We start from the raw sequence: 27,255 nt of genomic DNA on the forward strand, positions 1-27,255 counted from the left end.
AAATCTTAAAAAAAAAAAAAAAAAAAGAGGACATGAACAGACATTTCTCGCAAGAAGACACCCAGATGGCCAAGACACCTGAACGATGCTCAACAGCACTCATCATCAGGAGACGCAAGTCAGCCTCCACCACATCTGTGAGAACAGCTAAAACCAATAACACAGGAAACAACAGGTGTTGGCGAGGTCGTGGCCAAAAAACAGCATCCTCACGTACTGTTGGTGGGACTGTAAACTGGCGCAGCCACTGTGGAAAACTGTGGAGGTTCCTCAAGAAGTTAAAAGTAGTAGTTGCAAGTAGAGCTGCCCTAGGATCCAGTAATTGCACTCCTGGGTATTTAGCCAAAAAACGTAAAAACACAAATTCAGAAGGGTCCACGTACCCCTGTGTTTGCCGCAGTGTCTACAACAGCAAAGCACGGAAGGAGCCCGAGGTGCATCAACAGATGAATGATGAACACGTGGGGTTTAGGTACACGGAGTAGGATTCAGCCTCAAAATAGTGACATCTGCCACTTGCGACAACCTGGGTGGAGCCAGAGTCTGACGCTTAGTGAAAGAAGTCAGAGACGGAAACACCTAGGATTTCACTCAAATGTGGAAACAAAACAAAGGGGAAAAACACAAACCAAAACAAAAAAAAGGCTAACTATAGTCAAACAGGTGGTTACCAGACCGGCGGGGGCGGCGGGGGTGTGTGTGTGCAGCAAATGGGGCCCCTGGTGGCTGCGTCCTTTAGGTGAAGGCCCTTGACTTAAGACTTCAGGTCGTGACCTCAGGGGGTGAGACCCAGGCCCTGGCAGGGAGTCCGCCCTGCCTCGCTCTCCCTCTGCCCATCTCCCCACCTGTGCTCGCTCTAAAATAAATACACCTTAAAAAAAAGGAGTCCCTTTATCACGATGGGCCCCGAGTCGCGGACAGAACTGCAGCATCACCGTACGGGCACCTGCACCTGAGAGGACACCGGATGCTCCCTAGCCTGGAATCCAAACCTAAAACTTAGAAAAAGGCGGGCCTGAAGGCGTCCAGAGCTGCATTTCTGGTTTTGTAGCCATTCCTAAGACCAAGACGGTGGCTTCCGATCCCCCCGAAGAAGTGGATTATTATCGCCCGAGTATGTTTGGACTGACCTGCCTCTTTAAACTTTTATGTTTTTTAAGATTTATTTATTTTAGAGAGGGGGGGAGAGCACGGAGAAGGTGAAGTGCAGAGGGTGCTGGAGAGGGTGGGAGGAGGAGGGAGGGAGGAGGGGAGGCAGGGAAGGGGGAGGGTGGAAAACTTTACACTGAAGAGAAAAATTTTATAGACACGGACTTTACAAAATGAAATGAACAGACGATGCTTTTTAGATCTAGTTTATATATTTTTCTATTTAAACCCCAATCCTTTGTCCCATCTTCCCAATATCCACCTGACTTAAAGAACCACAAAGTATTCTGAGGCCCTGGAAACAATCATTCAAATGAACCACCAGGTCGCCCACCTAGTAATAATGCAAAGTAAATACTTTTTTTTAAAAAAAATATCTACAATGACTAAATCACATCAAGATCAACCTATAAGCTCCTTCAACTGAAGTTCCCTAAATAATCTCTAGAAAAGGTGCCGAGATTATAGTAATAACGTCGATATCCTGTGATCTTTAATCAACTTCTCAGTATCACACAAAGGGCCAGAAAGGGCCTTTGGCTGTCTAGTCTCAGTTATCTCAAAGTCCACTTGCTCATGAAAGCATTTTTTAATTAATGAGATTAGGCCCCCAAATATGACCATTACTCAACGTACAGACTTATTTCAGTAAAATAGGTCATGAAGAGGAATTCCGCACACAGACAACACGCAAACACAACTGCCTAAATGCATAAAACTCCCAAAACTTAGACTAAATATTTCTAATATCACCATTAGAAGATCTTCTCTAGCACAATCTCAGAGTGGCTGACCTGATTTCACTCATATTGATTTTGCCAGCTAACAGCAGAGAAAAGTCACTTCATTGGCCTTGACATAAAATTAAAAACTCTAAATTCCTAAGTCGTCTTTGGGAGCCTAAATTCTGTGGGGGCCCTAAATTCTTCTGAGTCACCTGGCCAATGGCAGGTATATACAGCATCACATCTATCTTCCTAATCTCTAGAACTTCCAAAATTTTAAGATATGCAAAATAATACGAGGATTTTGTCTACATTCCATTGCTTTCTACTCCGGTTTTCTACTTGAACTATGAATTGTTAGAAACTAAACAAATTCTTCTCAAAGTCATCTGAAAGTCTGTATTTGCCCACAAATGAGTTCTTCACGATGAGTTTATTCCACAATTTCTCTCAGCTTAGAAAATTCTACGACCTGCAGGCTCTGTGACCGTGCCTAGCTTCCAAAGTGCTGCCGTCACCCAACTTGCCGCCTAACAGTCACTTGAATGGATAAATGAATGAGTGAACACTCACAATGAGCCACAAACACGACCGACTACTTCAAGGGTACATTCTAGTGTTCTTTATACGAAGACATTTTAAGCAGCAATTACAGCTCTCGGCCAACCATTTACAGTTCGAGCAACGCAAATAGTCATCTTCTTACAAAGGGACAGACTTCTACGGGGTCACAAATTACTATTACCTGGTAGGGGCCTCGCTCCATTGGCATCAATTTTAAAACTTATCCAGATTCCAAAAACATTGAGATATGAAAAATTCTAACAGTTCAGGACTAAATTTTAATGATTTTGCCACTAAATACTCTAAGACTGAGCAAGGAGGAAAGGAAGGACAGAAAATTAACCTTATTTCTTTAAAGGCAAAGTTAATCCAACTACATTCACAGAGGAGAAAATTAATAACATGACACATCTAAACAAATTTCCCATTTCATGTCTAGGAAATGCAGGAAATACTGGTCTTTAAAGTTCCCTGTATATTAGAATCAAGCGGAAGACTTTTAATCTTGATCCAGAGGATCAGTATCCAGAGGCTGGACTGGGCGTTTCTTTTTAAGCTCCCCATGTGATTTTTAAAGTGCAGCCAGGATCAGCGGGTTGGGAATCCCTGCAATACGGACTCCCTAGTGCTGTTACTTTTCTCTGACACAACACTGTCTTTCTTTAAGTTAGCCAACAATTATCCTTCATAAGAGTGACATAAAAAAACCTCATTTATGAATACTCTCATTAATTTTTTTCCTTGCTACAGACTGTGGTTGCTAATGTGGTCTTCACCAATTAAAACCGAATTAGCAAGAGATGGCGGTTCTGGCCTTAGATCTGTCCCTATGTCATTACACTCTTGTCACTCCCACCAGCCAGGACTGTGTTTTTGCCTATGAAATGCTGGTGTTGGATTAAGTATCTAGGTTTTTTTAATAAATAAACAAAATGTTTAACAAGTGAAAAGCACATCAAAATTTATTCGTCTTCCTAACTGTTGGCAATAGCCAGAGAAACTGTGCTAAATTCTAGGAAGGCATTTCCTCATCAGGAAAAATTTTCAAAGTCATTGTCAAACACCAAAGCATTTCAACAAAATTGATTGCTGTTCAACAAAATAAAAAAATAATCAACAAAATCAGGTCTGATGATACTATAGCAACAGACATATTCCTGGGGAAAATGCATTTGGTTCGATGAATACAACTAATTATCAACTTGAAAATTTAACAAGCTGTGTGGTCTTGGACAGGTTATTTACCTTCTCTGTGCTTTTGCTTCTTCTGTTACAAAATGGACATAGTAATAGTACCCACTTTCACTGGGCTGTGAAAATGAAATTAGATGATGCATCCAAAGCATTTAACAGATACTTTGAAAACATGCTCAATACTTCAAAAAATCTTTCTCTAGAAACCTTAAGTTATAAAAAGCCAAACCTATAAATCAAGAAAAAGAAAGGAATTTAAAAGTTACGTTATTTCTATTATCCTCTTAAGGGAAAGGACCAGGAAATTTGTCACATCAGATGATTTTGGGATGAAGAAATCCTAAATAGGGTAGAGCCTTCCCAGAAAGTCCAACCTATTCTAGAAACAAAAACTTAACATTTGTTCTTTCACAACATCAATGAATACAGTGTAATGATAAATTCCAGCAGACTCAAATTCAACTGGTGTTTACCAGGTGACTGAAAATGACCAGGCAGCTACTACATAAATTATATTTTATTATTCAGAGTTGGAGAAACACAGAATGAACACGGGTAAGAAGAGCATAGGCAAAGGTCTGCTTTTCATTTTAAAAGGTCCACAAGAAACTAACATAAAAACAGGCAATTATAACTTTGCAGAAGCCACAAAGTGACGCAATCACCTATATATAAAACAGCTAGAAATTTACTAGCCATCGTAATATCCCAATGAAGAATCTGATAAATGTTCTCTACTGAGAACATGTGAAATCCACTCTTACAAAAATCTTGTTGCAGTGTGCGTTGGTGGTATAGTGGTGAGCATAGCTGCCTTCTACAAAAGCCTGCTCATCAAAAGAGGACACTCCAAGAAGCGTCACGATATATGCAACTTAGCAAAACAATAATTTAAAAAATTAATTATAGAAGTATGAGGCATAAAGCAAATATGACAAAATAAATTATGTGATGAACAAATTGTTAACAAGACTGTTCATTACTGAGTCTCAATGCAAAACATGGGTGTCTGTTCTTTGTATTGTTTCTTTTAGCTTTTTCTCTATGTTGAAAATTCTTAGCATAAAAAATTCAGAAGGGAGGGTTTACATACCATGTAAGCTTAGAAGTATCACTGAAATCAGTCTCTTCTTCTCTTAGATGCTAAATATATCTCAGTAATAACCATTATTTTATTTGAGGTTTTTCAATGAACTATGAAACCAATCAACAGAGTGGGACATACGCAGAATTATCTTTGAATATAACGGAAGCTCCTGAATATACTAGGAAGGACTTCTAAATTTTGTTTCAGCCTGAATCCATCCCACCAGGGTCCATTAAAGTATCTGGATCTTGCAGATACAGTTGCAGCCAGTCAACCTAGCATGAAGGAAGTTAGTTCTTGGCTTTTCCTTTTTTTACAGGAAGTTGACCTGTAGCTTCTAAGTACTTATTGACGAGGTCCTCTTGCGTGGACGGTGAACATGGCTGATACCTGCAGTACTCCATTGTGTATTCCCCCTTTCCCTAAGGCGTCAAAAAAAAACAAAAAAAAGAAAACCAAGATTTTGTTTGTTTTGGTACATCTACCAAGGTAGTCATGCAAAGACAGGAATTCACGTATTTGACACCGTGTGGGGTGGTTTCTTAAAGAGCACACCTGCTTACCTCTGTGCATGACCTAAGTTCAGTGGAGTAACCAAACATTTCGTTTAGAGGCACCTGAAAACAAACAGAGTAGATAGTACTGCTTATTGAAAAATATTTTTGAAACGTACAGAAAAAGCCTTGGGCATTTAATGCCCTTAGACTTCGATTTCTAATAATTACTCCTGATTTAAAAGAATTACAAAGCCAGAGAAGTATTTTTGTTTTACTGAATGTAAAAAAAAAAAAAATCTTATTTAAAAAGATTAATGTGACAGTCACAACCAGAAACCAAATCTTTCCGTTTCACAGGGCGAATCACACGGACGGCCTTCCCCCTCATAACCACTCCGCACTCTGGCTGCAGCTCAAGCACAGAGAAGTGCTTCTGTGAAAATGTTACTACAACTTTCCTCTGGACACCTCAAGAATATGCTGACAGCAGTGTCTCCTAGGAGGCCTTGTGCAATGTGATACACACTTTCACCCATGAGATGTAAATAAAGTACAGGCAACGGAACTCAATTATTATCCAGTAAATCAGACATAACATGATAAAGCCGCTACAGAAATGAAACTTGTAACGAGAAAGATAACTTTTATACATCTAAGAAAATGACATATTCACAAAGCCCCACAGAAATCCTATTTGTAGCTTTTGCATTTAAGAGTTGTCCTAACAGCAAATTACAGAAATTGCCACACATACCTAAGCCCAAAATACAACACTTGAATAGCTAGGAAATATGTGTCAGGTTGCTCTACACTCTCCGAATGCTGCTCTACAGTCTCCCTCTGTGGTCACTAAAAGTAAGATCATCAGTGCCCAACAGTACTTACATCTGCATACAGCGTAAAGTAGTCCTCAATCCCATCTTGTCCTGTGATTACACCATGGCGCCGGTTAATTCCTGCGATCACCTGTCCCTGAAATTCATTTGGGGCGATAACTTCCACAGACATAATAGGTTCAAGAATACATAATGTTGCATTTGCCAAAGCTGGATTAAAAAAAATACAATAATTAGTTTATTAATCTTTAAATAAATGGAAACTCTTTCCTACCCAGATACATAAAAGGGAGAGTGCTCTCCAAAGGCACACACATGAGTGATGAGGTTAAGATATTTGACCTGGACTCTTTTTTTCTAGTAGTGGTTAATAGTCATTCTCCTAAAAAGGAAATTCCAGTAAGACAACACATAATTACAGTATTACTATTTCTATTACTATATTTTTATCCTTAAACATTACTAAGCTGCAGAGACTATAAAAGGGGTCTTTAAACAACATTCAATCAAGTTCTTTACCATCTAAATTATCCAGTTGAGGATTACTTATTCTCTCCCACTGTCAAGTCTTTAACCAGGTAAACCGATTACCTGGTTGGTCCCTGGAAGATAGTTATTTTTAACTATAAGAGAATAACTTTTATCATATATTAGAATTTAATAATAAGTCACACCTGAGATGTGTCTTTCCTTTTCTAGGTTAAATAATTTCAACACAATTAAGAATTAGAAGACCAAGTTTCTAGTTTCTGCTCTGACCCTAACAAGTTATACATGTCTTTCAGAAAAACACAGTATGTCCAGCCCTCAAATTTCTTCACCTACAAAATGAAGACAGATTTAGGCACTCAAATGTGTGTGTCCAAGCTTATTTTTTTATCTCCCTTAATACATAACTAGAACACTTCTCAATTGTGACAAATACTGACTGTGGAGAGGATATAAAAACATTTCAAATGTTCATATTTAATTTGTATGTTATGATGGTGTGGAATAATGCTGCAGCCTCAGAATGGATGCATTATCTCTAAATAAAGACTTTAAGCAAAACACAGAAAAGACGACAAAGAAAATATTTTAAGATAATCATAGCTTTCTGGGCACCAATTTGTTTATGATAAATTAATCAGCAATCACTCTTACACAAATTTATTCAAGCACTTCTCTTAAAGACACTATTAGCTTAAGTGCAATAACTGTAAAAACAATTTAATATGCTTGGATTTCTTTGAAATATTTTCTAATTCAAATCATAGCTCAGATCTACCTTTGATTAATTAATCCTAATTAGTGAATTTTGTTCTAAAAAGAGAAGTAACAGAACTTTGCAGACTCCTATTCTTCATCAGCTAAGCCCCAAAGAACCCTCCCAGACATCTAAAGCACCAGACTAACAATTCTGGACTGCAGAAATAGCTCTATTTCTTGTAACATCTTGGGTTACTCCCTGGCTCAAAATAAACACAATTAATGCAAAAGGCACCCCGGAAGACAGATGTGAGCAGACATAGGAAGATTTAGTACACATTACCTCTGCTTCCAGGAGGTCAGTGACATAAAAGAGCTAGACTGTGAAAGGGTCATATTTTAATTTTTTTAAAATTTATTCATGATAGACATTGAGAGAGAGAAAGGCAGAGATACAGGCAGAGGGAGAAGCAGGCTCCATGCCGGGAGCCTGACGCGGGACTCGATCCTGGGACTCCAGGATCGCGCCCTGGGCCAAAGGCAGGCGCTAAACCGCTGAGCCACCCAGGGATCCCAAAGGGTCATATTTTAAAGGAAGGAAGGGCCAGGTATACGGTGCCCATCACTTAATTGCTGGGGATGTCCTGTCCAGTTCTCAGTTTCATATTCTCTCATCTAGCTCCTTTCAGCTTCCCCTTTTCCCCTAAATTCACCTCTTGACTCTGTTCCAAAGAACCTCGTCCTTATTCACGCCTTCTTCTAACCCGCTGTGACTAGACTGGAGTTAATTCACCCTGCAGTATTCAACAGTCCCACGGCAGCCCACCCCTAAAAGCAAGGTTTCCTCAAGCAGATCCACGTGTTCTACGGCTTTTTAAGACAGTTAAGAAAAAAAATACCATCATCATCACAGGAACTTTTAAGCCTGAACTGGTGAGAAGAGGTGGTAGGTAATATTTTTATTTTAGCCCACTAGGAGTAACGTTGGTAACACCAGGCCAGGTGCTAAAGGGGCCGTATGAGGTGGTGGTCACTGGCTAGGACTCTGGGCTGGGCTTAACTCTCAGCTTCACCACTGTCACGTAACGTTGAGCCATTCAATTAACTACTCAAGAGTCCTAATTTTCTCAACTGTAAGGTCACTGTGAACATAAAATATGATAATTCACGTACTCAGCATAATACAGGGCACATAAATGCTCAGGAAATGTTATTACGACCACTCTGAGACAGGAAGCTAGGGAATGGGTGGCACGGCACAGTCCCAGTCAAAGGTAACATGAAGAGTGACTAGCATTCACTGCCCAAGTATGCACGTTTCAAATACATCCTTATTTTTAATTTTACATTCTCTCATATAATATTGTGGACTTACTGTCTCCAAGGAGCCTGGGGGAAGTTCCTATGACTTGCTCATTTCCACACGGTAAGTATGGAGCAAAGCTGGGGTTTAATCTCAAAGTCCTCCACGTGATGGGGCAAGAGGTCAAAGAAAGGGCACAGTCAAGCTAAACGAGCTAACCTTTGCTAGTCTAGGCCTTCATTTCTCTTGTACAGCGGCTTCTGGGGAGACCAAGCACAGTGCTCTAAAACCTGGCCACAGAAAATGATGGCAATAGTCACATCCGTCAGGTGGAACATGCCCAAACAGAACATTCACTTTCAGATTTCAGCTTTAGTTCCATCACTGATTAATCTCAGGGACCAGGTTTACACTGTGACAACACAGTTTGTTTTCATTTTTTTAATGAAAAAAAAAACAAAAGAGAATTTGAACTATTTTTCTTCCCATTTTGATAACAAAGAATAGCTTGTAGGTCTAAGCTATTATGACACTGGGCTCATTTATCAACATTTTCACCCCAAAACTCTCACACTGTATTCAACAGAGGTATATGCATGACAAGATGATTTTCTTACTGAACTAAGGAAAGTTTCCTTTCACCCTATACACATCTGTCTTTCAATCATGGATGACTGAATAACAGATGAAGAAACAGGAAAGAAATTCATTTTCATGCTAGCACCCTGCTGATTTGCACGTTTATCTGGCAAAAAAAAAAAAAAAAAAAGTAATTCTCAATTACTACCTATCTAGTGCTTTTCCTTTGCACACCCACCAGGCAGTTAATCATATTTAATGTTTGTGCACTTCAATAATTAAAAAGAAAATGGCACATATTCATCTCTTTAGCTAATATTCACAGACATATACACTGTTTTCATGGATACTGTGTGTAAATTATGGGCATCTACCCCTACACTTATAGTTCATACAAGAGCAATTAAAAAAGATGATGACGCTCTTTGTTAACAGACGACCGTACCAATTATCTGGCTTTGTGTAAACTCTATCTCCAGGAAAGCATATCAATTTCCAGTCAAGAATTGGCATAGAAAAATTGATTTGTAATTTAGCTGTGCTTGTAAGAAGTACTGTAATATGTATGTATATCAAATCATCAAATACATATTTAAAATACCTTATAATTTTGTCAATTACATTGCAATAAAGCTGACAAAAAGTACAAAAGTGATTACAATTAATTTAAGATTTACTAAAGTGGTAAACACCCGAGGGCAAAAGAGGCAGGCATTTTAATGTGAATCATGCCTAACAAAATCTTATTTTCTTAGGACTTAATTTCCCTTTTACCTATCAATGCAACCTTCAGTTTATGACAAGATTTCCAGATCAGATTTCAACTGGATTTTTAATAGAGCGCTGGCGTAAAGAAAATGAAGGATTTTCGCTCATTTTCACAACTGAGAAACCAGCACACAAATTAACGGCTGCCATTTAAGTAACATAAGTAATTATGTCAAGAAATGAGCAACCTTCTCCAACCATTGCCCCACACCGATCACAGATGCAAAAGGAAAAACACAAACTCCAAAATTCATGAAGAATAAAAAAAATCGTGATTTACAGAATGCTTAAAAAATGTTATGATTTATCTATTTTTACTGTCCATTTTGATTCCCTTTGATAAAAATGTTTCTGAAATGTTTTGTAAATCATAATTCTCCAGTGTAAAGATACTTATATATATTATTAATAATGAATATGGAAGAGATGACAAAGAGAATAAATGTTCAGTTTCAAGCTTCTTTATTGAATAACCCTGAGGTCAAATTGCTGTTATTTGCTTTTCTCTTTTAAAAGCAAGAAATCAGATATACTTGCAATTGTTTAGGTTTCTGGTTCATCAGCAATTTAATAGACCTGCTATTCTATGTGGAAAAGGTTGACAAGGCCAGCGGTTTAGCAAGAGGTCTACACTGTAAATAAAGTTTACGGAGTTCGTTCAAAACATGTTGGTATCCTCAAAAAGCCGAAAAGCCTACAATTTCATACATTTAAAAATTTACTTACAAATCTGATTCCCTGACATCTGAATAAGTCACTAAAAATAGCGTAACTGTAATGTTTCTATAGTATTTCTTAGTCTTCTGAGCACCTCTATCTTCTTTATTAAAAACACAATAGCCAGGTAGCCCAGGTGGCTCAGCAGTTCAGCCCAGGGCGTGATCCTGGAGACCCAAGTCCCACGGGTCCCGAGTCCCACGAGTCCCGAGTCCCACGTTGGGCTCTCCGCATGGAGTCTGCTCCTCCCTCTGCCTGTGTCTCTGCCCCCCCCCCTTATGAATAAATAAATAAAATCTTTTAAAAAAAGAAAAAAAACCCTCCCCCCCAATAGCCAAAATATGGAAGAGCCCAGATGTTCATCGACAAATGAATGGATAAAGGGGTGGGAAAAAGAAATTTTCTGCCATCAAAGAAAATGAAATCTTACCATTTGCAACAATGTGGATGGAACTAGGGAGTACAATGCTAAGTGAAGTAAGTCAGAGAAAGACAACTACCATGATTTCACTCGTATATGGAATTTAAGAAACAAACAGATGAACAGAGAGGAAGAGAGGGAAAAATAAAATAAGACGAAATCAGAGAGGAAGACAAGCCATAAGAGACTCTTAACCACAGGCAACAAATTAAGGGTTGTGGAGGGCAGGGTGGGGGAGGGGTAACCAGGGGCTGGGAATTAAGGAGGGCACATGATGTAAGGAGGCCTGGGTGTTACATGCAGCTGATGAATCACTAAACTCTACCTCTGAAATGAATAATGCACTATATGTTAATTAATTGATTAAAAAAAACCAAGTGGCAAAACAGAACCTACAGATTATAAATTCAAGCCTATAAAAAATACTAGGTAATTCAGGAGAATAAAGTAGGTTTCTAATTTTGTAAGAGAGAGAACACAGCCATCTACCCTCACTTCAATTCCCTAACTATGTGCCCAGACCTGCCATGGTCCCTGGTGAGCTGCTAAATGCCCTCGGGCGACAAGACTCAACTAGGTACAGGGTCCTGAGGCTCTGAGGGTCACCAGGGAAAACAGACGTGGGTTGCGGCACGTGCCAGGACACAGAATACCTTGTTTCAGGGCACCTTCTCCCGCACGGATGAAAGAGATTTCATTGGAGTCGACCATGTGGTGCGCCCCATCTTGCAGGACGAACCGGAGCCCGGAGAGCTTGTGACCGGAAAGAGGCCCTTTCTCACAGGCGTCCAGAAACCCCTGGCAATGAATGAACACAACTTCTGGAATCAGTGGGTTTCACTTGGAGATACGTCACCAGGAATACTCACACATTCTACTGTTCTGAAGTATTTTTACGGATACCACATTCCACCCTTCAAAAAGAGTCTTTAAAAAGTCGAACAGCTTAACTTTACTATTGCGACATCGAGATGAACAATCCCTTGGAAAAGCATTATCACTTAAAGGTGTGGGCTGGTTTGAAAGTGATGCTGTGAGTGCTAATAACCCTTATCATCTTCAGGAATTATTTATCTCATAACCCATTATACAGACGGCCAGCTCTTAATTTTACAAGGAGGAAACGGGAAAGGCAAGTAAAAGTACCTCCACCAAAACTGGCATTGATTCAACAGCTGCGTGCTGAGCTCCCACGACACACCGATCACCTCCCCGGCAGGTCGCTACGTTACAGCTATGGTGTCATAACACTAAGAAATGCAATTCAACACTAATTTCATTTTTCCTAATGCAGTTCTTTAAAAAAACCCAGCTTCATGAGGTCTGATGAAACACAATAAACTAAACATATTTTTAAACTACAATTTGGTAATTTTGCAATACTTTTTCAGTCCCTTCAACATTTGTAGAGCTCCTCCAATTTAAGTTAGTTTTTCCTGGAAAACAATCACATATATCTGTGTATACAGTACAATGTATTTCTGACACTACAAAACTATAAACTGTGTGTGTGGAAAAAAACTTAAGCTCTCCTTCACCTACATTAATCTTGGAGAACAGAAGATAAAAGTGTGAGAGTGACAAAATAACTGTCTTGTAATAAAGTACAATGAATGAAATCTAATCACAAAGAGTGCTACCACCACTTAAACCAAAATTATCATTAGTAAAGATTCCAAGTTAAAAGGGTAAATGAAAACCTAAACATCTCAATATATGAGAACAGACTGTTGAAGATCAGCAACCATCTTAAAACCAGTGACCCAGGAAAGCAAATCAAACTTACCTCTCGCATGTGCACAGCACTTCATAATTTACAAAGAAATGTCACAGAGCATTATTTGATTCTCAAGGTGGTGGGGGGTTCAGGGTTAAGGTTTTATCTACACTCAGTCTGCAAACGAAGAAGCTGGCTCTGAACCCCATGCTTTACCAAAGAGCACATTCCTCAGTAGCAGAGATGACGGGAGAACTCAGGTGCTGGGAATCTTACCAAATGAGGTGCCACTCGGACAGTAAACTTCAATCTTTCACAAATCTCAAGTGACTGCTACAAATTTTAGTTGATTGCAATTAATGAAGTATGTTCAAATTTGTCAAAAGAAAAATAATAACTATGATTAAGAAACAGAATGAGGGGCACCTGAGTGACTCAGCTGGTTAAGTGTCCAACTCTTGAGGTCAGCTCAGGTCACAATCTCTGGGTTGTGAGATCGAACCCCGCTCTGGGCTCCGTGCTGGGCAGAGCCTGCTTAAGAAATCCACCCCCGCCGAAGCTTATATATCAAACGTGCTTAATAAATAGTTGCTAGTGTATGTCTTTAAAATGCTAGCTACAATTTTGAGATAGTTGGACTAGGAGAAAGTGGTTTAGTCCTCTTAGAGAAAGAACTACTGCTCTGTTTAAAAAAAAAGAAAGAACGAAAAAGAACGATTTCCCCCTTGCTGTCATAGCATGTCTTTATATCTCTTCAACTTAATAAATTGAAGATTAAATCAGATAAAGAAGCAGGACTGTAACTAAAATGAACCATGGAAGACGATGTGATAGAAACAGAATGGGAGGGGTGCCTGGCTGGCTCAGTCAGAAGAGAATGCAACCCCTCTCAGGGTCGTGAGTTCGAGTCCCACACTGGATGTAGAAATTACTTGGGTAAAGAAAACTTAAAAAAAAAAAAAAAAACTATTTTGATTTGATACCTAATAAACTGGTTGAAAAACATGTAATAAAGTTATTTGTTTTTACCTTTTCTACTGCAGGCACAAACTGCTTTGGAACATTTGCCCCAAATGTTTCATCTGAAAACTCCAACTTGGTGTAGTTCTCTGGGTCCAGAGGCTCCAGTACACCTATCACTTTTCCAAACTGGCCTGCACCACCCGATTGTTTTTTATGTGTAAATTCAAACCTGAAAGTGATTTAGGAGGGGGGAAAAAAATCAACACAGCATTATGTTAATTACCAAAATGAAATAATTCCTACTGATCTAAATGAAAAACCACATTTCACCATTTTCACTTTTTCTTTTGAGTACTTTGCCATAAAATCTCATTGTGAAATTTATTTAAAAAGCAATTCTCTCTTTCCTGTTTTTACTTGGCAGTGAGGGTGAGGTTCGACACCAAAGTAATCTAGGGTTTTCTTTAATCCTGCCAATTCTTCACTTCATAGGTAGAAAAGCACAAAGGTTAGAAGTCGGTCTGAGGTTCTTGGTCTAGTAACCTACGTTCCCACGAGCCTATCCTCTTCTTGTGGAATCCCTCCCTTTCCCAGACAAAGGGTTCTCTTCTTAAATCCCTACAACTGAAGACAGTCCCTTGAAAATGGGAACTCTGCAGTTAATTTATTGAGACGGTTCCTATCTGAGCTGACCACATGGACTTTACGGAGTGACGCAATACAAGGCAAAGGAGTTCTGGGGGGATTACCACCTAAAAGGAGTAATGGCAAAATAGTGACTAACAAGTCAGTCATTCAGAGACATACAGGGACAGATCAGTGCTTACTTCAAAGCACTAGTGGCAACAGAAATACAAAAGTATGTTCATATACATATTAAACATTTGTGAACATACACTAGTTCACTGAAAAAAAAAATAGCAGAGTATTTACTGTCTGTAAAGCATCTGTCCCTTTTTTTTTTTAATTTTAAATTTTTATTTATTTATGATAGTCACAGAGAGAGAGAGAGGCAGAGACACAGGCAGAGGGAGAAGCAGGCTCCATGCACTGGGAGCCCGACGTGGGATTCGATCCCGGGTCTCCAGGATCGCGCCCTGGGCCAAAGGCAGGCGCCAAACCGCTGCGCCACCCAGGGATCCCGCATCTGTCCCTTTAAACTGAAACCTTCCTCAAGATAAGATGAGGGGCCCCTGAGTGGCTCAGTCGGTTGAGCATCTGCCTTCAGCTTGGCTCATGAGCCCGGGGTCCTGGGATGGAGCCCTGCCCCTCAGGGGGCTCCCTGCCCAGTGCGGAATCTGCTTCTCCTTCTCCCTTTGCTACTCTCCCTGCTTGTGCTGTCAAATAAATAAATCAAATCTTAAAAAATAATAATAATAATAAAATAAAGACCTCAAGATGAAAGAGGCCAGCTGCTTTCAAAATTATCTCCGATAACTGCAGGCAAATGGACACTAATGAGTGTGCTCCTACACACAGATCTATGAGTGCTTTGGAATTACTGAACATTAGTTTTGGTAGGAGATGCCAGCTTGGAATACGTGGGTTTCATAAAAAGCCTAAGTGTGAATGCGCCTTTAAATAATCTCCCAGTTGCCAAGAGATTTGGGATGGGCTGAGAAAAACAAAATGCTGGAAGGTTAATTTTTCTGGGAGGGAAAACAACAGCTATCAGAACTAAGAGAACAAAAGCAGAAGGGAAAACAACTGCCAAAGCAGCACAGAATGACGGAAGGGATTCCACAACCGTGGTCCACTGACAAACTGTTGGGTATGCACAAGTTCTCGGAGACATCTAAAATTTTGTTTTCAATTTGACAATAACAAAACATCTATACAAATATACCCTTGACCTGTGCTATCTATGGGGTAATCACTAACCAAGGATGTTTACATTTAAGCTAGAATTTTTAAGATATTTAAATTTAGGGATCCCTGGGTGGCTCAGCGGTTTGGCGCCTGTCTTTGGCTCGGGGCGCGATCCTGGAGTCCCGGGATCGAGTCCCGCGTCGGGCTCCCTGTGTGGAGCCTGCTTCTCCCTCTGCCTGGGTCTCTGCCTCTCTATCGTGAATAAATAAATCTTTAAAAAAAAAAAAAGATATTTAAATTTAGTTCCTCAGTTGCACTAGTCATATTTTAAGTAGTCCACAGTCAATGTGGGAAGTAGCTACGGTCCAGAGCGGCGCATTGGGACATTTCCATCACTGCACAAAGGTCTACAGGACAGCAGCACTCTCAAGGGCCAGTTCACAAACGAGTAAGTTTCAGGGGCCACGTCTGAAGCATAATCAAGTGGATGCCAAATAATGGAACACTCGGGTGCCAGGCTTGTGCTAAGCAGTTTTTATGGATTATTTGTTCTTCACCACAACCTATGATGTGTGCACTATTTCTAGCACCATTTTACAGATGAGAAACCTGGGATCAGAGAAGCTACGTAACTTGCCAAACATGATGTAGCTATTAAGTGGCAGAGCCGGGATATGCACTCAAACCAAGTCTCTTAATCAAACATTTTTCTAGAGGGCAGAACACAAACTGATATAACCTGCAAATGAGGATTTCACTTAAACAGCTGTTAGAGGAACGGTATATGAAGACAAACTTTACAGTAACAGACAAGGGACAGAAGAGCTGAGACATCATTCGGTAGGCAGCTCACAGGTGTGCTGGAGGTAGAGAAGAACCCATGCTCCAGTCATCAGGCCACTAGCATGTCATGAAAGGCAATTTTGTTTTGGCAAAACATCATCTCTCACAAAAATATTAGTGTTAATTAGAACTGCGTTGATTTTATGTCTTTTGTAAATTTATTTTGGTTTTAGAGTTGTAAAGTTGCAAGCTGCAGACCTTTTTACTTAGTTTTATGCTCATGCAGTTACATAAAATTATTATAATTAACCTGATCCCAGAGACCTGTAATAATTTTGTTACTTTAAAGGAAACACATAGGGATGCCTAGGTGGCTCAGTGGTTGAGCATCTGCCTTTGGCTCAGGGTGTGATGGGATTGACTCCAGCATCAGGCTCCCAGTGGGGAGCCTGCTTCTCCCTCGGCCTCTCTCTCTCTCATGAATACATAAATAAAATCTTAAAAAAAAACAAAAAACAACTAAAAAACAAAAGTAACCTGTATATTATTCAAATTTGAAGATAAGAGCCTTGGACTAACCATTCATAAAGCTTTAATACGTAAGATTTTAAGGACTCATGCATAGGAATGAGATTCTCTTAGTGCAATTTATTAACATCTAGATAAGCAGTTAAATGTTTTAATGTAAAAATTATACTTTGGGGGCATCTGGGTGGCTAAGTCGGTTTAAGCATCTACCTTCAGCTGAGGTCATGATCCCAGGGTCCTGGGATGGAGTCCTGCATCTGGCTTGCAGCTTCTCGGTCCTCCTGTTTTTGCACGCTCACTCTCTCTTCCTCTCAAATAAATAAATTACATTAAATCTTTGAATATATTATACTTTGAAAAGAATATAAACATGTGCTTTTAGTAAATGCCTAATATGTCACCACATACTACCTAGCTTTGATCTATAGTATTCATAAAGCTTCCAGTGGTGACTTCATCTAGGAGGCTCACATAGTATATTTCCATCCACTCCAACTGGAAATAACCAGGAGGTGTTAACTAGCTATTGGTGAAACTTAAATCTTCATTATCAGCAAAAAGCTCTGTCAGCATCATTGGAATGTACTCAGCCACTCTTTCCTGGACACTATCAAAAAAACGTAAGATTCAAACAATGCATACACACACACACACACACACACAGACAACCTAGGAAGTTGGCTGATGAATGACTCACCCTCTCACTCTCAAAAAGAAAAACCTTTATTTTTTTATTTTTATTTTTTTAGAAAAAGCTTTAAGAGAAGAAACTAAGCTCCTCATCCTCTACTTACTTGATGGTTGGCTAATGTAACTAGAAAAGACAGAAATGTCTTACTCCTTACATTTTTAAAAAATATACTTACTCCAAATACCTTATTAGTAAATGAAAAAGGGTATTTGAGGAAAAGAACACATTACAAATACATTTTTATTCTTTAAAGCACCACAACAGGGCAGCCCGGGTGGCTCAGCAGTTTAGTGCCACCTTCAGCCCAGGCTGTGATCTGGAGACCCAGGATCGAGTCCCAGGTCGGGCTCCCTGCTGGCATGGAGCCTGCTCCTCCCTCCGCCTGGGTCTCTGCCTCTCTCTTTCATGCATAAATAAGTAAGATCTTAAAAAAAAAAAAAAAAAAGAAAAGAAAAGAAAAGAAAAGAAAAAAGTTTTAAAGCACCACAACACATATGCCAACCCAAAGAACTTCCAAAGAAACTTCAAAAATCCGTTTTGAGAAAAAAGTAAAGAATTTCTATTCCAAGATAACAAGCTAAAGGGAAGGTCTGGCCATACAGATAAAAGGGAACCTTCGCTTCCGGATCCTCAGCTAATCCAAGGCCTACACTACAGTCCATTCAAAGGTGAAACAAGAAGGTGACCAAGAAACCTGGAGGACGTGCGCGCCCGCAAAGGTCTGTGCTTGCTTCAGCAGCTTTAAAAAGTCTCTGTTAGAAGTTGCTTCAATGTCCTGCTTTAAGTTCAGTTATGCCTTTTTTTTTTTTTAAAGATCTGATTTATTCCTGAGACACGGAGAGGCGGGGACACTGAGGGGGCGGCAGGCCCGGTGCAGGCCCGGTGCGGGGAGCCGGGGAGCCAGGGCGCGCCCTGGGCCCGAGGCAGCCGCCCCGCCGCGGAGCCCCCGCCCCCCCCCCCCCCCCCCCCCGGGGATCCCACTGGTCTTGATTCTTGGACTATCATCTTCAAAGTGGTTCAGAAGGTTGGAAGCAGGGTTTAGAGCAGAACGTCACTTCTCTAGGAGCGGCTGGGGAGGGGCGCAGGGCGTGAGCACGCGGGGCGGGGCGGGGCGGGGCAGGCCCAGGGGAGGGGGAGGAGGAGGAAGGGGGGAGGGGGGGAGGAAGCAGGGGGTGACGTGACTCACGGGCCCAGCTCCTCTGCACTTCGCCCCGGCCCCGCCCGCCCGCCCGCGCAGTGTAGCCGGGGGAGGCCCGGCCCCCTCCCCGCCCCTCCCGGCCCGTGGTGAAGGTGGGTGACGGCCTCGCCCCCTGCCCCGCCCCCTGCGGGAAAGGCCCGGCTCCCGAGGGGGCACCAGCGGCAGGGGCAGGGGCAGGGGCAGGGGCAGGGGCAGCGCGGGAGGGGAGGGGAGTGGAGGGGCGGGGAGGGGAGGAGCCGGGAGCCGGAAGGAGGAGGAGGGGAGGAGGCCGCGCCGCCCCGCCCCGCCCCGCGCCCCCCACCGGGGCCGGCTCCCTCCCGGCTCCCTCCCGGCTCGGTCCCGGCTCCGTCCGTCTCCCTCCCGCCCTCCCTCCCAGCCGCCGCCGCCGCCCCGAGGATGGAGATCCCGCCGACCCACTTCCCAGCCGCGCGGGCGGCCTCGGTGGCCGAGAACTGCATCAACTACCAGCAGGGGACCCCCCACAAGGTGTTCCAGGTGCAGACGGTCGCACAGGCCAGCGTGCAGGTGAGGTCCACGCGGGCCGGGGCCGGGGTCGCCCTTCCCGGACGGGCGGGGACGGGCGGGGACGGGCGGGGACGGCGCCCCGAGCGCCCCGGCGGCTCCTGCCCTGGACCCGCAGCAGCGCCTACATCTGCGGAGGCACCTTCCTCGCGCCTCGGACCACACGAAGGGGAGCGCGGCGTCGGGCCGTCCCCCACTCCCCACTAGGCGGCCTGGCTCCGGGGGCCTGCCCCAGGGGGTCCATACCCCAGCCCTGCACCCGGCGTCACGCCCAGGGTGGGGCCGCACAGGGCGGGAGCCCTCAGCCCCACAGGCGCCCGCCGCCCCACCGCACGAGAACTGTATTTTCCTGACAACACAAAGAACGAGTTATTTTTGTAATAATCACATTTTCTTAATAGGATATTCCGGAAAAAGGACATAAGTATTGCCTTAAATTTTCTGTGGAAGAAATTATCCAAAAAGTAAGTGGAATGTCCTTTATTATGAAGTAAAATTTGACTCTATAAATATTTTAGATCACCTTTGCGGATCAAATCATAGGATCAACTTGCTCTCTGTTTTTAAAGTTATGAAATCCCTGCCTTGAAAAAAATGATGAGCATACAGGGTCAGATTATACTCCTTTAAAAATATATTTTGAGGGATCCCTGGGTGGCTCAGCAGTTTGGCGCCTGCCTTTGACCCAGGGCGCGATCCTGGAGACCCGGGATCAAGTCCCCAGTCAGGCTCCCTGCATGGAGCCTGCTTCTCCTTCCTCCTGTGTCTCTGCCTCTCTCTCTCTATCATAAATAAATAAATAAATCTTAAAAAAAACAAACAAACATATATATATGTATTCTGAGATACATGATGTAATTCTGTTGAGCTACTTAGAAAAGACACATTTCAGTTCAAATAAATTTCTTTAACAAATGTCATACATTAGGCCAGTCTGATAGGAACAAATGACGTAATTTACTTTCCAGTCATTATCACTTATGTCTGCCTTCTCAATTTTCCTTCACTCAAAGAAAGCCAGTGCTTTTAGATAAAATATTTATGAGCAATAAAATGGCCAAATGATACCACCATGTTCCTAAGAATCTTTCAGTAATGGGGCAGGGAAATTTTTAAAAATTATATACCTGCCAAACTGTTAGTGAGACAAACTTAAAAGACCCTACAATTTGTTTACCTAAGTATCTTAAAATTAGAAAAATAAAGTTAAGTTTGCCCTTTTGTTGAGCATAATTAAGGAGATGCAGGCTGACGTGAGGAGATTTATTAAGATACCTGGGCTGCTAGACAGCCATCTTTCAAGGCAGAACCCATGCTGCTATTTTCTAATTTTACATCTAGACAGATTACTGTATCTGGCTTGAGAATATTTCTGTTATTCAGAAGCAGAGTAAAGAGAGTAATAGACTTAAAAAGTAACCAAAGTCTAAAGGTAGTATGTGAAGTCAAGACTAAAATCTGGCCTTACAAATGGACACCCCATTAATACTAAAATAATAAAGTTTTAAGATGAATTATAAGATTATGATACTCTATAAGTCATAAAAGAAGTTATCTATTTTAGATGCCTTCAAGAAAACTGTTAAGCCAACCTAATTAGCTATCTCTGTCTAGTGTGGAATACCATGGGGGCGGGGGCAACATTTTAAATGTTGTAACTCAAGAATGACAACTAGTGATGCATGGCCATCTGCATCTAAAGATATTTTGCAAAATGTTTCAAACAGCAAGTTACCCTGAACTGCACAGCTGAAGTCCTTTACCCTCTGACGGGACAAGATACCGCACCAGAAGTCAACTTCACATTTGAAGGAGAAATTGGAAAGAACCCAGATAAAGAAGATAACACATTTTACCAAAGACTCAAGTCCATGAAGGAACCACTTGAAGCACAAAATATTCCAGGTACATAAATATGACATGGAGACATTTTTCAACTTTAGCGTTTGCAAAAATATTCATTATGAGTCTAATTCAACACAGGAGGGCCTTGCAAATTTACAGATGTGTGGCTTAACCGAGTCCTTCTGTGCACGTTTGAAGGAAACTCGAACAGGACTTGGAATTTAGATCTCACAAAGGTTTGATCCCTGTGTATGTAAAGGGCTTCCACTTACCAGTGCCATCCCCCTCACCAGACGGTCTCGGGAACGTGCCCCCGGAGATGGAGCCAGTCCGACACCTGGCCTGGGTCGCCTGCGGTTACGTTATATGGCAGAACTCGACGGAGAACACGTGGTACAAAATGGCGAAGATTCACAGGGTCAAGCAAGTGGTAAGTGGCTTCTGTAGCCAGCAGCAGTAAGACGTGTGCGGGCTGAGCCCGCGGCCCCTCAGAGTGGACGGGCGCTGGCCGGGGCGGCGGCCCCAGCGGGGCCACGGACACTGGGGCGGTCCGTTCCTGCGCTCAGCGTCCTAGAGACGAGGGCTCTCACGATCGAACTTTCGGATTCAGATCCCTATAGCTCTGCAAACGAACCACCTCCGCTTTCCCACTCCTGAAGTGGCAGCCCGGCTGCTCAGGGACGTGCTGGCATTTTCCTGCCCCGAGGATCTGCCGCAACAAAAATCTTAGCCTCTTTTAATTCCTGTGACGCTTGCTGTTTATTTATCATGTTCTTTTATAACCAGTTTAGTCATAATCTGCAGCCTCAGACCTACTGCTGTCCTGGTGATAAGTCTGATAATAGGACCATTCAGAACGGGCTCTTTCTGGTCTTTAGAGAGATCAAGTCAGCCTCACATTTTAGCTTTATGAAGAGGTTAAAAAGAAAAAAATAATAAGGGCAAGTGTTGATGTCTAAATGGATATCAAGAAAAACAGAGTGCCAGTCTTTAGAAACGACAAATACCCACCTTTTGCTTCAAAGTGGATGGACCTGGAAGGTATTATGCCGAGTGAAATAAGTCAATTGGAAAAGGACAAACATTATATGGTCTCATTCATTTGGGGAATATAAAAATTAGTGAAAGGGAATAAAGGGAAAGTGAAAGTATCAGTGAAGGTGACAAAACATGAGAGACTCCTAACTCTGGGAAATGAACAAGGGGTGACGGAAGGGGAGGAGGGCGGGGGGTTGGGGTGACTGGGTGACGGGCACTGAGGGGGGCACTTGGCGGGATGAGTACTGGGTGTTATGCTATATGTTCACAAATTAAACTCCAATTAAAAAAAATAATAATAAAAGAAAAACAGAGTGCAGAGAAACCATAATAAACAGTTTTAGTTCTATAAGAGAAAAGGACGTTCCAAATGACCTCTTTCAGCTTGTTGGAAACAAACTACAAGGCAGCTGGAGCACCTGTGCTCCGCAGGCCTTTGCCACCACTTATTAGACACCCACGGGCCCTGGAGGGCAGGATACCCAATCACAATAGCTAGAATATAATGCTAATACCTAACATAAATACCACAAGAACATTTTAAGAGCCTTTTTTTTTTTTTTTTTAATTTTTAAGTAGGCTTTGTACCCAGCATTGAGCTAACACAGGGCTTGAACTCACGACCCTGAGATCAAGACCTAAGCTAAGATCAAGAGTCAGATGCTTAACCAACTGAGCCACCAAGGCATCCAAACTGAGGAGTTTTTTAATGCCTTTCTATAGATATCAACTTTGGTTACAAATTCCTATTGGGCTACTGAGGCCTCAAATAACTGAGTATCAGGTCTGGATTACAGAGGTTATACAATCATAATCATGGTTTTCAGGGCAGGATTTTGTAGCAAAATATGCTCAAGACAGTGCTAGAAGTTGTATGAAAGAAAACTCCTGTAACCCTTCATCAAAGTTTTAAAGCATTAATTAAAATTTCAGCTGAAAGGTTGACTGCACATTTATAATCAGTATTAACCAAAGGGGCCACAGGAGCTGCCCCTCAGACGCCAGGGCTTGTTTCAATACATTGATTATAAGCCTTAAAGAACCTTGGTTAAGTACAGCAAATCTCTGGTGAATACAGTTTTAAACGATGTGGATGCCGTATTTCTGTGTAGCTAATGGCATAAATACTCTATATGCACAAACCAATAAGCAGCACAGATCGAAGCTTTAATTGCAAAACCATATAACTACATTCATTACATTTTCCTATTTTCAGTTTTTAAAGAGAGAATTTCTATTATAAAATTGGTTCCCTTTAATGTAAACACTCAGTTCAGTAGCTTATTCCTTAAAAAGATGCTTTTCTGAATAATAGAAACAATGAGGAATCTTAAATGACAAACTTTAGATCATAATGCTCTGAAGTAGCTACCACAACTCAGAACCTAAAAGGGGTGTACAATTTTTAGAGTAACAGATGAAATAGGATTTTAAAATGTAGTTTGAGAGAAAACTTATTCATAAGAACATAGTTTTTCTCTTTTTTTTTTTCTTTCTTTCTTAAGAGATAGAGAATAGGCACAGGCATTGGGTAGGATGGGAGAGGGAGGGAGAAGGAATCTCAAGCAGGCTCCACACCCAGTGTCGGCCCGATGCAGGGCTCCATCTCATGACCCTGAGATCGTAACCTGAGCTGAAACCAAGAGATGGACACCTAACCTGCTAGCCACCCAGGTGCCCCAAGAACACAGTTTTTCCGATCAGGCTAATTAAACTATAACATTCAATTTTTATTTTTACTTATTAAATTATTATCTATTATTATCTAGTAACAAAAGCTGAATTTTAAAATGAACATATCATTTTTGCCAAAGATACTAAGTTTTAAACACCAGGTTTTTATTTTTTATGACAGCAAAGAAATGATGACTTCATTGAGTTAGACTACACTGTTCTACTTCATGACATTGCATCTCAGGTAAAGTATCATTTACCTTTATTTGATGAGACTTTGAAAACTAAGACTTGTTTTATAGCCACAGTGTATGTCTTATTAATTTTGACTCTAAACCAGAATCCATGTAAATTAATACGGACACTAGGTTCAAGTATATTATACTTGTAGCCACTTAGCTTCTTTTTTGCTGTTCTTTTTAAGGACTGTTTTGTCTCTAATAAAATCTAAACCCAACATTGTTTTCTTAAAATGTTTTCTGAATTTTACCACAGCTTTAGTTTCTTTTACTTGCAGGAGATTATTCCTTGGCAAATGCAAGTTCTCTGGCATCCGCAATATGGTACTAAAGTCAAACATAATACCCGTCTGCCAAAGGAAGCACAACCGGAATAAATGAAGACCCTATCAATGACGTGTGCTTCCTTTTAATGATGTGTATGCCAGTCTTCACTGATACCTACATGGTGCCATGCAAATCCCAAAGTGTAACTTGGTATAAATGTCTTCGTTACAGTATGGAACCATATAGATTCCACACAGTACAGAGTATCATGATGTAAAAGTGTCCCAACGCTAATAGTGGTATGTATATCCCATAATAAAAAGCTTCAATTACAGCCTCACAGCATGTTTAATTGTGTTGCATACTTACGGGACAGGGGCAGTAATGGTCTCTCTGAAGGCAACTTTCGGCTTTCCTGTGACACAAGGACAGCCATATTCTCTTTCCATCCTCTAAAAAGAACAGAGGGGAGTTAATTTTTTCATGTGCTTAAAAAAATAAGCTGAAAGAAGAAAAAATCCTAAGACTCTTAACTGCCTCTGAAGTACTCATTTAAATATGATTAAAATGATAAATCTCAAATCACTTAGGTATCTTAGAAAGGTTAGAAACATCGATACAAACTACTTTTAAAGATTTTATAATCAATTCTAACTTAGACTGTTTAACGGACACTTGCCTCTAGTTAATTCAATCACCAAAACTTCACCTTTGTTACATATTCTCTGGAATAGCGTATGCCAGAGTTTTCTACTATCTTAACTTCAAAAATATGATCACGAGAATTTTTTATCATTTGTCAAATAGCTTTTGTTTTCATTCATAGATACAGAAGACCTTTCCTAGCAAAAGTACAGCCTATCTACTCTTCCTGTATCTATATTCTAATAATCTTCAAGTACTGACTTGAGAAGAAAATAGGCAAGAAATGGCCTCAAGAGTGGGTACTTCCCGGCCAACTTCCTCAGCAGGTCTCTTCCTGCAGACTGTCTCCCTAAGGCTGGGACCAGGATTCGCTTGACCTAGGGGTGGATGGATGACCTAGGGGTGGATGGATGATCTTATCGCAAATAACTTGATTTGGAGTCGTGATTCTAGGAGTCTGCAAATGTTTTACAAATAAAAAGATTCAAAAATCAAGAAAAATTAATTTGTAAGAGACAGTAACATTTGTAACGTAAATGGATGCAAACCAGAATGAAGTCTGAAGAATCACTATTAGTTTGCAGTCATTAGACTAAGAATCATTGACTTGTAACAAAACACAGACATATATAAAATGAATTTAATTCCTTGTGACTCATTACCTGAGCATAGATTTCTAGGTGTAATTCTCCCATTCCAGATACAATGGTCTCTTTGCTCTCATTGTCGAAATGGACTTTAAATGTGGGATCTTCTCTTGTAAACCTGCCAATACCTTTTGAAAATTTTTCCAGATCATTCTTTAAAAAAAGAAAGTCATTACACATTTTACTAAGCATAATAGGCAATAGGATGATTGAAAGAACTTTACTAAATGACATCAAATACATGAACAGTTAGGAAATAGCAGTGACCCCTCCCCAGTTCCTAGGCCAGACCCTCTCAGTACGGGAGCTTGGACACCATACAGCCAAGAGGGCTGGCAGGATTTTCTTTCCGTAACAAGATACAAAACAAGAGTCCGAGACTCCACTCTGCCCTTTCCTGTTGTATCCTTAGGTGTACAGAAACTGTCCATCTGTGGAAAACTGCCCGTGGAGAGAGAAGAATTGTGTTACTCTGCTACATTCTAGAAATGGTATACATAATCAAAGGAAGCAGCGTGTTTACCAAGACCTGATTGTAGCTCCAAGCAGGCCACGGAAGACCAAAAGGAAGGCAAATGACACGGAGACTTCTCCTGTTCAAAACAACCTGCCTGGAGGCACCTTTATGCTCCTTAGATAGAATTCCATACCTGGTAGGTAGAAGTATGGTCCCCTGAGGATGTGCCCTAATCCCCCCAAACTCGGGACTGCTACTTTATGTGGTGACAGGGACTGCGCAGAAATGATTAAAGTTCTAACTTTGAGATGGGAAGATTACCACGAAGAACTGGGCTGGCCCAATGTAATCACACAAGCCTTTAAAAAGGAAGAGGAATACAGAAGGAGAGCTTGCATGAGGAAGGAGAGGCAGAGGATACTTGAAGCACATAAGGGACTGATTTCATGGCTGAAGATGGGATGGGGCCACGAGCCTGGGAAAACGGGTAGCCTCTAGAAGCTAAAAAAAAGAAAAAAACAAAACAAAACAGGCCCCAGGTGACAGTCACCAAAGAAATGGGGACCCCAGTCCTAACAGCCACCAGGAGCTGAATTTTGCCAATAATCTGAGTAAGCAAAAGATAAAAGGTCCCCTTGAGCCTCCAGAAAGAACACAGTCCTGTCAGTATCTTGATTTTAGTCAATTAAGAACTATGTCAGGGGGATCCCTGGGTGGCGCAGCGGTTTAGCCTTTGGCCCAGGGTGCGATCCTGGAGACCCAGGATCGAATCCCACGTCGGGCTCCTGGTGCATGGAGCCTGCTTCTCCCTCTGCCTCTCTCTCTCTCTCTGTGTGTGACTATCATAAATAAATTAAAAAAAAAACAAAACAAAAACGATGTCAGATTTCTAACACCATAAAATAAATACATTTGTGCTATCTTAAGCCACCAAGCTTGTGGTACGCTATGGCAGCAACAGGAGACATACCCTGAATCACCAGTACTTAACAGCTATCACGTGTGCATGGAACTGTGCTGTAGGTTTTGAATATGTACTTCAAATTCTAACCACAATGCTGCAAGACACAATTACCCACATTTCACAGGTGAGGAAACTAGATGTAGAAAGGCTGAGTGACTTGTTCAAGGCCACAGAGCTAATGCATGGCAAAGCTGGCACCGAATCCTGGGTTAGTCTCTCTGAAGTCTTTTGCCTTTTCCC

At 41.3% G+C, this 27,255-nt stretch overlaps 2 protein-coding genes across 6 annotated transcripts in view; one reads left to right on the forward strand and one right to left on the reverse strand.

The window, feature by feature from the left end:
- GFM1 (G elongation factor mitochondrial 1) overlaps positions 1–27,255 on the reverse strand; it is a 53,557-nt gene that overhangs the window by 5,497 nt on the left and 20,805 nt on the right. For 3 of the 4 annotated variants that reach the window (XR_013360786.1, XR_013360785.1, XM_077864553.1), the window contains exons 12-17: positions 25,610–25,747; positions 24,672–24,754; positions 13,775–13,937; positions 11,682–11,826; positions 6,102–6,262; positions 5,283–5,336 (exon numbers count right to left, since the gene is read on the reverse strand). Coding sequence is in view for 2 of the 4 variants with exons in the window: in XM_077864553.1 (XP_077720679.1) it covers positions 5,283–5,336; positions 6,102–6,262; positions 11,682–11,826; positions 13,775–13,937; positions 24,672–24,754; positions 25,610–25,747 (744 nt within the window). In the remaining 2 variants the exon portion in view is untranslated. Of the gene's footprint in view, positions 1–4,134; positions 5,142–5,282; positions 5,337–6,101; positions 6,263–11,681; positions 11,827–13,774; positions 13,938–24,671; positions 24,755–25,609; positions 25,748–27,255 lie in introns of those variants that run through there. The other variant, XM_077864554.1, reaches the window with a different exon arrangement.
- On the forward strand, positions 19,032–26,927 carry LXN (latexin). Of its 2 annotated transcripts, XR_013360787.1 has the most exons (7): positions 19,032–19,242; positions 19,641–19,703; positions 20,967–21,144; positions 21,378–21,514; positions 23,978–24,040; positions 24,314–24,601; positions 26,007–26,927. XR_013360787.1 is itself a non-coding variant. In XM_077864556.1 (6 exons), the coding sequence occupies exons 1-6, from the start codon at positions 19,114–19,116 to the stop codon at positions 24,410–24,412; spliced, it is 669 nt and encodes a 222-aa protein (XP_077720682.1). In that variant the 5' UTR covers positions 19,032–19,113; the 3' UTR covers positions 24,413–24,636. The 2 variants fall into 2 exon arrangements, 1 of the variants encoding a protein (XP_077720682.1); XM_077864556.1 differs by lacking the exon at positions 26,007–26,927 and having other exon boundaries at positions 24,314–24,636.

The sequence above is a fragment of the Canis aureus genome, chromosome 22, assembly GCF_053574225.1.
Source record: "Canis aureus isolate CA01 chromosome 22, VMU_Caureus_v.1.0, whole genome shotgun sequence".
NCBI classification, from domain to species: Eukaryota; Metazoa; Chordata; class Mammalia; order Carnivora; family Canidae; genus Canis; species Canis aureus.

Bases quoted from the DNA above. Each gene is read 5' to 3' on its own strand.
- LXN (XM_077864556.1), top strand. From the start codon at position 19,114: ATGGAGATCCCGCCGACCCACTTCCCAGCCGCGCGGGCGGCCTCGGTG. The intron at 21,145-21,377 runs GTACATAAATAT...CCCCCTCACCAG, and splicing joins TGAAGCACAAAATATTCCAG to ACGGTCTCGGGAACGTGCCC. The intron at 21,515-23,977 runs GTAAGTGGCTTC...TTTTTATGACAG, and splicing joins TTCACAGGGTCAAGCAAGTG to CAAAGAAATGATGACTTCAT.